Genomic DNA, 13,487 nt, shown 5'->3' with positions numbered 1-13,487 from the left:
GGTGGACAAGACAACTGTCCTGGACGGAGGACTCCTTTCAAATGTAGGGAGCCTCGTCTTTTCCATATTTCTGTCTCAATTTCTAGTGTTAATGCAATAGGAAGAACTCCAGATGCCCACAGTTAGTCGCCTAGTAATCCCACGGAATACATAAACAAGGAGGTCTGAGAGCCTAATGTCAGGCAGAGGAAGACCCCCCCTTTCCCTGAACCCCTCCAGTACATTCAGGGCTCCAAAGTGACCAGTCAGGAAAGGTCACTGCATTTGGTGAGAGGAGCTGACTAACCTTTAGAGTAAATGTAATGGAAATCCATGGAATAGGGGGTAGGATAATAAAGTTGAAATGGGCCTGGGAGAGTGGAGATAGTACAAACTGATCGTCTTTGACCAGTTTGCTTGGAAAAACAAAGAAAATGGTAATTATATCAGCTGGATAAAGTTTGTATTTATGGGAAAAAAAAGATAAAGTACAGTTCCAGCACCCCCAAGGAATCCCCTTGTGCTGACCCCTTGCAGTGGGATCTTCCCTCCACCCTTGACTCCTGGCAACCACCCTTGTAGTTTTCTTCTTTTTCATACAAATTCATTCCTACAGTATGTAAAAGACTGGCTTCCTTCACTTGGCATAATGCCCGCTTGATATAAGTTCTATACATATTTTAAAGTGCGAAGAACCCCTTCTTTCCAGAACAGAGCAAATAGGAACCTGAGAAGATGGGTGTGGAGAAGGTGGGTTACATGAACAGACGCGCAGCTCTCCTGGCTGGGCACGTTAGCGCTGAATGCCTGGCGGGGAGGATGGGGAGGAGGGCAGTGGCGACCTCGGCCGTTAAATGTTTTCTTTTCTCAAACTAACCTCGTTTCCTGCTCTGACCTTTCCCACTTCCCAGGGAGTAGGGGATGGAAGAAAGACACACACATACACACACTTACACAGTCAGAAATACATGTGCCTCCATTTTCATTTACAGAGAGGTCATCAACCTGTCAGGTTCAACTTCAGATTTTGTTGAGGGCTGTCTGATGATACCAGGACTTGTGATCTAGAGCTGTATACTTGTTTCTCAAGCCAAGATTTATTTTGCAAAGTATTTCATTCTAAATTTGTGTTTTCCTTCAAAATAATGGAAATTTAAACGTTAAAAATTATAGAAGGTAAAAAATTTAACTTGATATCTAGAATTGGGATTTTTTAGATATAATTTATTAGTAATCATCTCTGTATGTAGTTTTCATAATGTTTTTGGTAGTGTTGATTTATTTTACAAACTAAGTTATATATATAATTTTTAAATTATAATTTATATAATTATAAAATTATATAATCTAAAACACTAATCTCATATTCACTGACGCCTCTCTTCACTTTTGCATTAGGAATTAACTGCATTTTAATTTTTCTTGGCTTTTTTTCCCCTATAGTTGTGATATTCAAAGCATAGGTGACTGTGATTTCCCCAGAAAAGCAGGCAGACTTTCCTAGGACATTCATCACGTTCCTTGGCTATTACTTAGAAGAACTAACTACTTCTTCCTCATGATGGTTTATGGTTAATGTATTCATGTCCTCATACGTGTTGACTACATATTCTGCTGCTGATACAGTTTATATGGAGGTATATGGAGATGTTAGCATATACTAAAGGTCTTAAAAGGACAGTAAAGAAGTTACTCTTGGTGCTAGCCCTGTGGTTATTATATAATCTAAGCTATTAGTGTTCTGCCATAAATAGAATTATTTTACTGTATCTTCTCATTTGTCCGGAAAGATGTTATTTGACGCTTGTCATGTATTCAGAAGTTAGTACATAAGCTTGCAAGCCCTCAGAGTGCTCAAAAATCTGTTAAAAGTAAACAGGAAACCTTATGCCTACTGTGTGATAGGTGTTTGTGTATATTGCTTAATTTAATCTCCACAATCATGTCCACAGAGGACACTGAACATCTGAGGTTATATAACTTGTCCAGGGTCATGTCTATAGCTGGGGTTTCAACTTGGGTGCATGTGTCCCTCAGGATCCTGATTCTGAGCCCGTTTATTCCCACATCAGTCATTCACACAAATATTTTTTCAATATTTACTATATGACAGGCCCCTGGGTATCCAGGATTAAAGACAGATTTATCAAATTTCTAAGGAATTCTTTTATCTGCTTTTTGGACTGCAGTAAATATGAAACAGAGTAGAAAAGAGATGAGGCTTGAGGACAAAGACACTCTCTATCTTATCTACTGTTGCGTTCACAGGCCAAGCACAGCACATCGTAGGAGCTCAGTAAATACATTCATGTGGATGAATGACATTAATGACAAGTAATACCCAACTGGGCTTTCCCAGTAAAGAGTTCATCTGCCAATTCAGGAGACATAAGAGACATAAGTTCTGTCCCTGGGTTGGGAAGATTCCCTGGAGAAGGGCATGGCAATCCTCTCCAGTATTCTTGCCTAGAGAGACCCATGGACAGAGGAGCCTGGCAAGCTACAGTCCATAGGGTTGCAAAGCGAAGGACACAGCTGAAGCAATTCAGCAAGCACGCACACAGTAGCCGACTAGGAGAGAGAATTAAGTGTAGAAAGGATTTAAAATCAAGCAGCAGAACTGCCCTGGACTGTTCAGTGTATGAATAAGCAGTTGCGTATCTCGCTAGACCCATGGGGTAGGCAGAGTCTTCAGCGTACTCACTGATGCCGGAATGATGCCCTGGGGCCACCTAGTGACTGAGGAGACCCAGGCTCTGTACCACGGAAGGAGAGGCACTCAGGAATGTGGCATCCTGTTTAAAAAGCAGGGAAGTATGCAAAACATTTTAGAAAAGTTTCCTTAAAAAATGGCATTTGTTCCCCTTAAAGTAGGCCAAAGGGCTAAACTTCTGTGTCTTAGAAAAATCACATAGGTGGAGAAATTCTTTCCCTAATGCTCTTGGATAAGGAGGTATTACATAATACAGTTTTTCCTTTTCCTGATAAATTGTAACATTAAATTTTCATGCCAGATGAAACTTTGAAGAACTCAAGTTAATACTCTTTGGAAGATACCTTATATCTTCCAAAGGACTGTTATCTACTTAGTACTGTATCTCGTGCATAGCACATAACAATCTACCAGGTGTAACGAGTGAATAGTCTGCCTAGAATGACAAAGCAAAGGTTTTTGAGTCATATAACTTGAAAGAATTATGATGCGTTGAAGTCATGTTTGAAGTATCATTTAGCTTTTTGTAAGGAAAAAAAAAATGGGGACGTTAGGGAACTACTGATACAATTTCAATTTCATTATTCAGCAGCATCGATGCGCTACTTTCTTGCTCCAAGAATGTATCTATTAACAGTGATGTTTTGCCTTACAGCTTTTCTGGGAGAAGAGGCTACAAGGACTTAGTGCATCAGATGTAACAGAACAAATTATAAAAACCATGGAACTCCCTAAAGGTCTTCAAGGTATTCTCCGAGTTCAGTTGAGCAGTCCCTGCTGTGTGCCAGGCTCTGTGTCGGAGGCAGTGGAGACAGATGTGATGAGGGTCGCAGGTCTTTGCTGTGGGGACTGTTTGCCTCACTGGGTGATGCTCCCCTTGGGTTTTAGTAAACCCAGAGGCAGTGTGCCTGAAACGTTTTGTAGGTTGCAGAATGCTTCTGGGCGGTGTCTTACCTAAGTTTTTTTTTCTGCGTGTACCTTTTGGCTTGAGGTTAATTAGGCTCGTCATGTAAATTAATCCATGTTACGTGTTTAGACCCAAATGCAGCCTAAGTGGCAGACCGTCCCCAGCTTCCTGCTCAAAGCTGCATCGGGCCCCAGCACTTGCTTTTTTCTCCCTTCCTGTTATCAAAAGAACAGCCAGCATCTCTAATCCTGTCTCTCCCTCCGCGACCTGCTGCTGGAAGCCTCAGATGCCCATGGGTCCAGTAACAGGAGCGAGCGGGGTCCAGGGTGGAGATCTCAGCTGCTGGCCTGCCTCGTGGTGTCACACGTTCACTCCAAGTTCTGAGAAGCATTAGTTTTCGAGTGTTACAACTTTGGCTTCCAAATCTTGATACATTGCGGGTTGCTCAAAAATCCTCATAATTCATGGTTAGAGTAGTGTCTCATCCCTCTGTGCTCTTGGAAATTATTGCTTTAACTGGTCTAACACGTTTAGGATTATAAGCAATGCACTTAAATGTAGCCATGGTTCCAGTCTCCTAATGTGCAGTCAGGATGTACAGTGATTAATCCTATTCATGTGGTTATTTTGTTAGTTGAAAAGCTGTTAAAGGTGTAGGTACAGCTTACTTGCATTGGCTTTTCCTTTGAAATCCCTGCACAAGAAAGAAGTGTTGAGACATGGCAAGCTACAGGGGAAGCGATTCCAGGACCGTAGGGACACATTAATAGGGATATTTGAATGTAAGATGACTTTAGAAGGGACTTAGATCATTAAAAATAATTGACCTTGCATGAGGAAATGTAGCCAACTTTTTAAGAAGTTTAATACCTTGGAAATGTATTTTTAAATTCTGTTAAAGTTTTATTAAAATACTCAAGTATTGGGTTACTGTTTCCTTAATGTTAATTCTTTATTGTTGATAACTAAGTAAATGTGCTCTTATCTTTTGCTACTTTGGCTTGTGTCAGTTTTAAATAGCTGATCTCAGATGAACATAAAGATAATCAGTTGTTTTAGGCTCCACAAGGTTTGCTCAGCACAGCTAGAAATGTCCTAGAACTGATGCGTGTTTCTAATTGCAGGAGTTGGTCCGGGTAGTAACGATGAGACCCTTTTATCTGCTGTCGCCAGTGCTTTGCACACAAGCTCTGCACCCATCACAGGGCAAGTCTCTGCTGCTGTGGAAAAGAACCCCGCTGTGTGGCTGAACACATCTCAACCCCTCTGCAAGGCTTTCATTGTCACAGATGAAGACATTAGGTGAGAGCAGAACATGCCTTCAAAAAACTTGTCTTTTACACTTGATGCTTTGTTTATTGCTTGTTAGGTTCAGTGACACGTCCTCGTGAGTGATGAACCTTCTTTACAAAGCTGGTGTAAAACAGATGCTATAGAATGTTTAAAACAAATGCATGCTTGAAAAAAGTAGCATTGTATAAGGTGTATCATCCTGATCATCCCCGAAGGACGGAGCAGTCATACTCTCTCCACATGGTTTTTGTGGTCTCTCATGCAATCTGGGGTTCTGCCTTTCTGCTCTGAAGAGTCCGTGCATTCAGTTACGCCTGTTCTGATTGCTCTCTGCAGTAGCAGATCATTGCTGTGCTGCTTTGAGTTCAGTTGTGTTTTCAGAATTCAATTTACTTACCTTGATTTCATTGATCTCACATAAACTCAATTTAGAGATTTGTTTCTCTCTGCTTAACTTTGTTTCAAGTAAAGATTTACGGTGGCTCTGAAAAGACATGCACACACATGCATAGTGAGGCATACATTACATACATCGAGTGAAGCCAGATGAGAAGCAAACGAGAAGAAAGACAAAGAAAAAGGTAAAGCTATTATGTAGAACAGAGCCGAGAATGAGAAGCAGACGCAAGCTTCATCCATTAACATCTTTTACTCTTTCTGCTGCTGGGCCACGAATTAGGTTTATAGCAGCAGATTATGAAGGGAAACCGTATCTCTCAGATAATGCCCAAGGAGTATAAGCAAGCCATTGCTCAGGAGAAACAAAACTATTCCAGATACTAAAACCACAAAGAAATTCTTACATGGGATTTATGGATTCAGTATTATTCTTTAGAATGATTGTATTGTGGTGGTGGTTTAGTCGCTAAGTTGTATCCAACTCTTGTGACCCCATGGACTGTAGCTGGCCAGGCTCCTCTGTCCATGGGATTCTCCAGGCAAGAATACTGGAGTGGGTTACCACGTCCTTCTCCAGGGGATCAGTCCAACCCCGGGATCAAACCCACGTTCCCTGCATTGCAGGCTGTCTCCTGCATTGCAAGTGGGTCTCTACCACGGTGCCAGAATGACTGTGTACTATACTGTATTTCCTTTAAGAATAGGAGAGGATGTATACTTCATTATTTCTGTCCTCTGAATGTAAACCCGAAAGCTTTACTATTCCTAGACCAAGCCAGCAGATGACACTTTTGAATTAAAAGAGATATGTATTACGTTTCTTTTTTTGTGTTTTTTTTCCTAATTCCATGAAAGTTGGTATGAGGCTGTTTGTTAAATGCCTGCGTCTGGCCAGGTTTATAGTTGGAGAGCCTTTCCTGGATTTTAAAGTAGTCCCTTTTCCAAAGATGTAGAGCGGTTCACAGTTGCATTCGGATGCCTTGATGATGTAGAATTTATGATCAGTGTTATTATTATTATTATTTTTAAGTGTGAAATTAAGGAAAGGAATCAGCTTGCTCTTTGGACTGTTCCTACCCTTGAGGAAGGAAATTACTCAGGAGGCTAGCTCCCCTCTGTCCTGGAATGAGTACCCAGTTCATCAGCCTGGGTCCTGCTAGATCCCTGTGGGTGTTGACTGAGGTCCTCCGATGACAGGGGCCCATGGGGACATCTTGGGGCTGTGTTAGAATCCTGCTTACCACATCCGGCAGAGGCTTTACCCTGTTTTCATAAATGTGGGAGGCCTCTCTCAAGACAGAAGAGATGCGGTGGCCCGTGTCAGATTTTTGGGTATACTTCTCCAGCCAAGCCGGATCTGGATGCTTTTCTTTTAGGGTAAACTCATCTGACGGATTGTCCATTTGATCGCATTGTCATAACAGAAATCATCAAGCCAAACATTTCTTCTCCAGTTAGTACATATTCAAAATAAATGGCCGCAGATGGAATCATCACCTTTTCTCCAGTTGTGTCTCCAGTAATGTGTTTGTGTTAAACCTTCAACTAAGGATCTCAACATTGAGCACATGTTTTTTTTTTCAGCCACCGTGATAACTATTTTCCTTCACGGGCGTATTTGTTTTCTGATACCCAGTGATAAGTTTCACAAACCTCGCCGTTTAAAGCAATAGCTGTTTGTAGCTCTCAGTTCTGTAGGTCGGAAGTCCGGGCGGCCATGACTGGACTCCTTGCCCCGTGTCTTACACAGCTGAAATCTGAGTGTCTGTAGAACTGTGTGGCCTTCTGGAGCCTGGGCTCCTCCTAAGCTTGTTGCAGAGTTCGTGTCTTTCTAGTGGGGATGAAGCCCCTCTTCCCTTGTTGGCTGTGGGATCGGGTTGTTCTCAGTCGCAGTTTGAAGCTGCCAGCAGCTCCTTGCCCCGTGGCTTCCTTCACATTCCCTCTCCTGCTGCTTTCTAGAAGGGCCTAGCCCCTTTTAAAGCCTCTTCTTTCTTATTAGGTCAGGCCCTCTACGATAATCTCTTTCAGTTAACTCAGGGTCAGCTATTAGTAACCTCATCATAGAATGACATCCCATCACGTGTTCCTAAGTCCTTCCTGCCCTTAAGGGGAGAGAATTCTGCCTGGGATGTGACCAGGGGCCCATGGGGACATCCTGGGGCTGTGTTAGAACGCTGCTTGCCACATCCGGCAGAGGCTTTACTTTCGGTTTTCATAAATGTGGGAAGCAGCGCTCAAGACAGCAGAGGAGCAGTGGCCAGTGTCAGAGTTTCAGATACCCTTCTCCAGCCGAAAGCGCTGTTCCTCCCATTTCCTTCGTCATCCTGACGGGGCGACGCTAGGGGAGCTGTGCAGACACTCTGTTATGAGGCATGAGAGACTGCTCATGACCATTTATCATAAGCCTGGAGTTACTGAGCCAGGCGTAAGACTAACTGTAAGAAATAAACATCCTGTTTTTCTGCTCCACTGTGTGAAAATCTGTTCAACTCCAGGGACCTCCCTGGCGATGCAGTGGTTATGTCTTCACCTTCCAACGCAAGGAGTACGGGTTTGATCCCTAGTCCAAGAGCTGAGATCCCACATGCCTCAGGCCCAAAGCATAGGACAGAAATAGTATTGTAACACTTGCAATAAAGACTTTAAAAACAAAAGTGGTAGATGCTCAATTGTGTCCAACTCTTCGCGACCCCATGGACTGTAACTGGTCAGGCTCTTCTGTCCATGTAATTTTCCAGGTAAGAATCCTGGAGTGGGTACCTGTTCCCTTCTCCAGGGCATCTTCCCAACCAAGGGATCGAATGTGAGTCTCTTGCATTGTAGGCAGATTCTTTACCATCTGAGCTACCACGGATCAAAACATCTCTAAAAAGGAAAAAAAAAATCTCTTCAGCTCTAGTTTCTGTGAATATGATCGAGGCTACAGAGCTTGACTCAGTGGCTGCTCCCCTCTTTTCAAAAATTTGTTTAAAAGGTGGAAGTCTAAACTTTTATCTCTTTGTGATGTTTTTATGGTTTGGTAAAAATGACATCTAAAGTTTTTGTGGTTACACAACATATGTTAATTTCGCTTACCTTGGACATAGACTAATGAGATAAAGAGAAGTGGGGACTAGACTGTAGCAAACGTGACTTCACAGCTGGTTGAGGACCCAAGGGGCGAATGCCCAGGGCATCTTAGTGGAGTCTTCTGGAACATCGCCCCTCTGGCCTTCTGCTTGCCCCGGTTTGGGGCAGTGCCGGGGTTTGTCTTCTTCAGCGATGGATGGAGAAACTGGTGCGTCTTCCTTCAGCAGAGCCCTCAGGACCCCTCGCTGCATCTCTTCCTCGTCCCGGGGCTGCTCCCCTCCAGTCTGTATCCATCCCAGCACCTTTCCTGCGGCCTCCGGAGGCGGCTCGTCCTGTTGTAGTCAAGGCTCGCCCTCCCACCTGGGCCTTCGCCTCTGTTCCTTTCTTGCTTCTTTTCTAAGCCTTTTACTTCCACGCTTGTCCCTTCTCTGCTGTTTCTTCAACCATTGCCTCCCCACTGGGTTCCGGAGGCGAATTTCTCTTTGCCGTCTTGGTTTGCTGGAACTGTTTTAGGAATCTCTCTCTTGCCCTGTCAGGGAGCTGTTCTCCATTTTTTTCCTGCTTTTTAAGGATGAAATGTGGTACCAGTGGTGCGCTCCGTTTTTCGTGTCACGGTTCTGCCTCTTGTGTGTGACTTGGTGTTTTTAACTCTCACTTTGGAGGTTCCTTGAGAGTCCCCAGGACCCAGAGAGCCTTGCATGTTCTCCACTCACTCGGCTCAGCTCAGCTCAAGGGTCCGCTCCTCCTCTGCCCTCCGTGTGCAGGGTCGTGTGCTCTTGGCTCCGTCGTGACGGCCCGCGGTCAGCAGGCTGCGGACCCTGGGGAGAGCTCCGACTACCCTCCCTGATGCTGCCAGAGGCGGCGGCTGAACCGGCCCATCTCACCTCCACCTCCTCCGTCCTTCTCGGTGCTTCACCCAGCACATCGCCTTTCCTTCCTATTTTCCGATATCACTTCCCACTTTTATTTCACATTATCCCTTATAGGAATAACCCTGAACCTTCACATACTTGAAGTTTTTGAAGTTGAAGAAAGGTCCCTGAAATAAACCTCCTCCTGCCGGAATTCTCTGTGAGATGAGGGTTTCCCTGCCTGTCCGAATGTCCCCCTTTTGGGGCAAAGCTCATCTCCCACGAGACCGGGTTTTTGTGAGGGTTAGAGGTCGCTTTTGCAAAGTCTGAGGAGAAGGAAGTGTGTGTTTCTGAGGAATTTTCCTGACTTTGGAGTAAAGATAAACCACGTTGTCGGCAGCATCGTTGTTCCAACACCGGCCAAATTGTTGGTGTCTTTCTACTCTGTTTTTACAAAGGAAACAGGAAGAGCGAGTTCAGCAAGTACGTAAGAAATTGGAGGAGGCACTGATGGCAGACATCTTGTCGCGAGCTGCTGACGCGGAGGCCATGGACCTCGAAATGGACAGTGGAGATGACGCCTAAGATTGGCATCAGGTAAAGCAGCGCCGGGACGCCTGGAAACTCGGGGCTTTTATTTCCTTGCTCTTGCCCTTGCAGCCAGCTTCAGCGGCGCCTGCAAAGCCTTCTCTACTGCGTATCCTGTGTACGTGCTGTTGTTGGGCCCCCTTTGTATTTAAGGACCATAGCAGAGTGCATCCTTTTCTTCTCATGATGTGAAAATGTTCACACCCCTGCAGCTGCTTGTGAAGGATCTGGGCTCCAAGGTGTCACTGGAGCAAAGCAGAGGAGGGAAGAAAGGACTCTGCCAGGGAGAGAGGCGTGGCAGGAGGCAAGGCAGCCGTCGCCTCCGCCATGGTCTCTTTCTGGGGTAAAGGGGTCTGTTGTCACCTACATAAAAGAATGGTCACAGAGTAGGCAAAAACCCCTCCCTTTCCCCTCCTTTTCTGCTCTCTCTAGCACAGACTTGATGCAGGGAGACCAAGGTAGGAGTCTGCTGCAGCTTAGCAAGAGGTGACGGTGGCTTCATGAGGGTCTCGGTGTCATGGATGCAGAGAGAAACGGAAAACCCAGCCTGAGATTTATTTTGCAGTAGAATTTTACGGGTGGCTGAATGATAGGAGGGTGGGAGAGTGGGACAGATGACTGAGCCCAGGTTTTATACGGGAGCCCACTGGGTGGATGGGAAGGGGTCCTGTTTGGTACAGGGGCAGACAGGAGGTGTCACATGCTGGGAGGAAGAGTTCCTCCTTCACTCAGTCTTTCCTTCCCATCAGTGCTTTTGTCTTAATTCAGAGTGGCTTATGCCACAGTGGCACAGAAATCAGGTAATAATTGCAACTTTTTACATTAACATGGCCAGCGGCAGCAGCAACCTCTGGCCGCACAGTCTCCTGACCGTGCAGAACCATTTAAATCCAGTTTGGTGCTATTTTAAGTAGCTTTCTTTTGGTTTCCATATCGAGGACAGGAAGATGCTGTGTTGACGCTGAATATTGTCTGCCGTTCCAACACGGGTGTGTTTTCTGGGCTGTGATGAGCACACTTCATATGTGTAAAGTCTCTCAGGGGGTCTGAAAGTGTATTTTTTTGGTCCAAAGACTTCAGCGCAGTGCGGAAATCTGAGAACTGATTCTAAGAAAGCCCTCTTCTTCAGAGCTTTTAATTGTTTTCCAGACTTTTCCCCTAAAACAATGTAGGAAAAATCAAGGGTCCTGTCATTGAGGTTTTACTAGACCTTTGCCTACTCTGCAGATTACTTTGCAGGTTGACGTCAAGGCAGCCCCCTGGTTCATGTAAGCGACCTTGTGTAATAGGGACTGGGTACTTGGCTCACATAAAGGCCAGCATCGCTCAATGCCTGGCACAAAGGTGGTTAACGTGGAAAACAAACTAATTAACGTTGAGTGATTAAAGTGTTAATATATATTTAAAAAGTAGCCAACACTTCGGCATGTTGGGTAGGGAGAAATTGGTATTATATATATCGTATATTAAACTTGAGAATGGCATTATTAGACCAGGCCATTAGACTTTTGGGTTTTAGAACATTTAGAAGTAGATCTTAATTATGAAAACTAAATTTACCTAAATCACTAATTTAGCCCCACGTATACCTACAGTGTTCAATAAACCAGAGCATGGCCACATGACTTAATTAGGGGTTCATAATTAACTGTGGAATAGGTAGGACTTAGCTTGACCAAAGGTGGGGCTTGGCCAAGTTCAAATGCCTGCTAACATGCAGGACTCTGTACCACGCAGTTCTGTTTAGGTATATTCATTGCATTATGACAGGGCTGGTCTTTCTAATGGTCCTTCTTAGCAGGATGAACCTTTATTTGTTTTATACCCACATACAAAGTCCATGGGTCGCAAGAGTTGGACACAGCTTGTGACTACACCACCACTACCACACATGTACACACACATGCACACGCACACATATGCACACACGCGCACACACAGCATGCATACGCACACATGCACACACATGCACACACATTCATGCGTGCGCGCGCACACACACACACGCAACCCCCTCAATAACAGGTTGAGGTTTGGTGTGTTACTTAAGATTTTACGCTCAAGAAGAGGGCCCAGGTTGCTGAACATTTTAGGAGTGATTGCAAGAAGATAACTATAAAAACAAAAAGTGTTAAGATTTAAAGCTACAATTGAGATGAGTATCAAATACATAAATAATTGAATTGGCAATTGTACAGTATAATTCATCCAAGTTAAGCAGTAATAAGACTTCACTGTGTTTCTACCTATAAATTCTCTGAAGTAAAATAAATTATGGTGAAATAAATCATTGTTAGTAGAAATCTTCCTAAATTTTCTCAATATGTTTGGATTTAGCAATATCTATGAATTGTTTTTCATTTGTGTGCCCTGTGATTTCCCATTTTATGCTGGTTTACTTAATGATAGAAAATATTTTCATAAGCAAAGGGGTCCATATGATTTCTTTGAAAATGAAATGAAGATTCTTTCAGAATTAAAAAAATTGAAACAATTAAAAAAGCTGTTGAGTCCTTTTTATGTACAAAGTGCTGTAACTAAATGCTGTCAAGGTTTTAAAAATCCTTTTCTACATGAAATTTGGTCTCTCGCTGCTTTCCGAGTTTTGCTGACCTCACCTGAGAAATCATTGAATTACTTAAGTCTGTTTGTTTTCTTGCAGGTAACTTTCGACCGACTTTCCCCGAGAGCAAACTCCTAGAATTGACCAAAAACGTTTCCACTGGGTTTTGCCTGTAAGAAAAAATGTACCTGAGCACATAGAGCTTTTTAATAGCACTAACCAATGCCTTTTTAGATGTATTTTTGATGTATATATCTATTATTCAAAAATGATGTTTATTTTGAGTCCCAGGACTTAAAATTAGTCTTTTTGTAATATCAAGCAGGACCCTTAAAATGAAGCTGAGCTTTTGATGCCAGGTGCAATCTGCTGGAAATGTAGCACTTCCATGAAATACTTGTTCCCCCCCAATTTTCATATGAACAGATCAGGAGTACCAAATAAATTTCCCAATGAGCGCTTATGGTGACTTCACTGTATATAAACAGATTTTTATACTTTATTGAAAGAGGACACCTGTACATTCTTCCATCATCACTGTAAAGACAAATAAATGATTATATTCACAGACTGATTGGAATTCTTTCTGTTAAGGAGCACACACCATGCATAGTCCCTTCTTAGGATTTCTGATACACATTCAGCCGTCTTCCCTGGGCCTTAGGTTTGAAATGAAGGTGGTGGGAAATAGTTCATACATTTGCAATATGCCTCTGGATATCATGAGAATTGTGCTCAGAATTCTAAGTTGTCATGTAGTATGGGTAATTTTTATTTTCCCTTGCCTGTAACAAGTACTTTTGTTACTTCTATAAAAATAAGGCATTTTCTTTCCTCGGGCATGAATTAGGTACACACGTGCCCTTCAGATGTTACTGGAAGTCCGTGACTGTTTTTTGAGAACATTTTGTATTTTTGAGTGTCTACTGGCTTACAGAGTTAACAGGTGCAGGTGAGACCCTTTGCCGCAGAGAGAGGCAGCATTCTGGGCAGACTTGCTAAATGAACCAGAGTGTACCGCTTTGCTAGTTACTACCCAGCCTCTAAAGTCTTGATATTTTTTTTTTTCCTGTTGAAACTCACAAGCATTAACTTATTACTTCTTAAATTCCTTGATATCTAATT

At 43.4% G+C, this 13,487-nt stretch overlaps 1 protein-coding gene across 1 annotated transcript in view; it reads left to right on the top strand.

Moving 5' to 3' along the window:
* MBD2 (methyl-CpG binding domain protein 2) overlaps positions 1-13,000 on the top strand; it is a 69,168-nt gene extending 56,168 nt beyond the window's left edge. Inside the window, exons 4-7 of the mRNA XM_068993782.1 lie at positions 3,348-3,438; positions 4,724-4,901; positions 9,670-9,808; positions 12,462-13,000. Coding sequence (XP_068849883.1) covers positions 3,348-3,438; positions 4,724-4,901; positions 9,670-9,796 — 396 coding nt within the window. The 3' untranslated portion in view covers positions 9,797-9,808; positions 12,462-13,000. The remainder of the gene's footprint in view (positions 1-3,347; positions 3,439-4,723; positions 4,902-9,669; positions 9,809-12,461) is intronic.
* Positions 13,001-13,487: the final 487 nt, after the last annotated feature.

Source organism: Capricornis sumatraensis, chromosome 21 (genome assembly GCF_032405125.1).
Source record: "Capricornis sumatraensis isolate serow.1 chromosome 21, serow.2, whole genome shotgun sequence".
NCBI classification, from domain to species: domain Eukaryota; kingdom Metazoa; phylum Chordata; class Mammalia; order Artiodactyla; family Bovidae; genus Capricornis; species Capricornis sumatraensis.
This window is presented reverse-complemented; position numbering and strand designations above follow the sequence as displayed.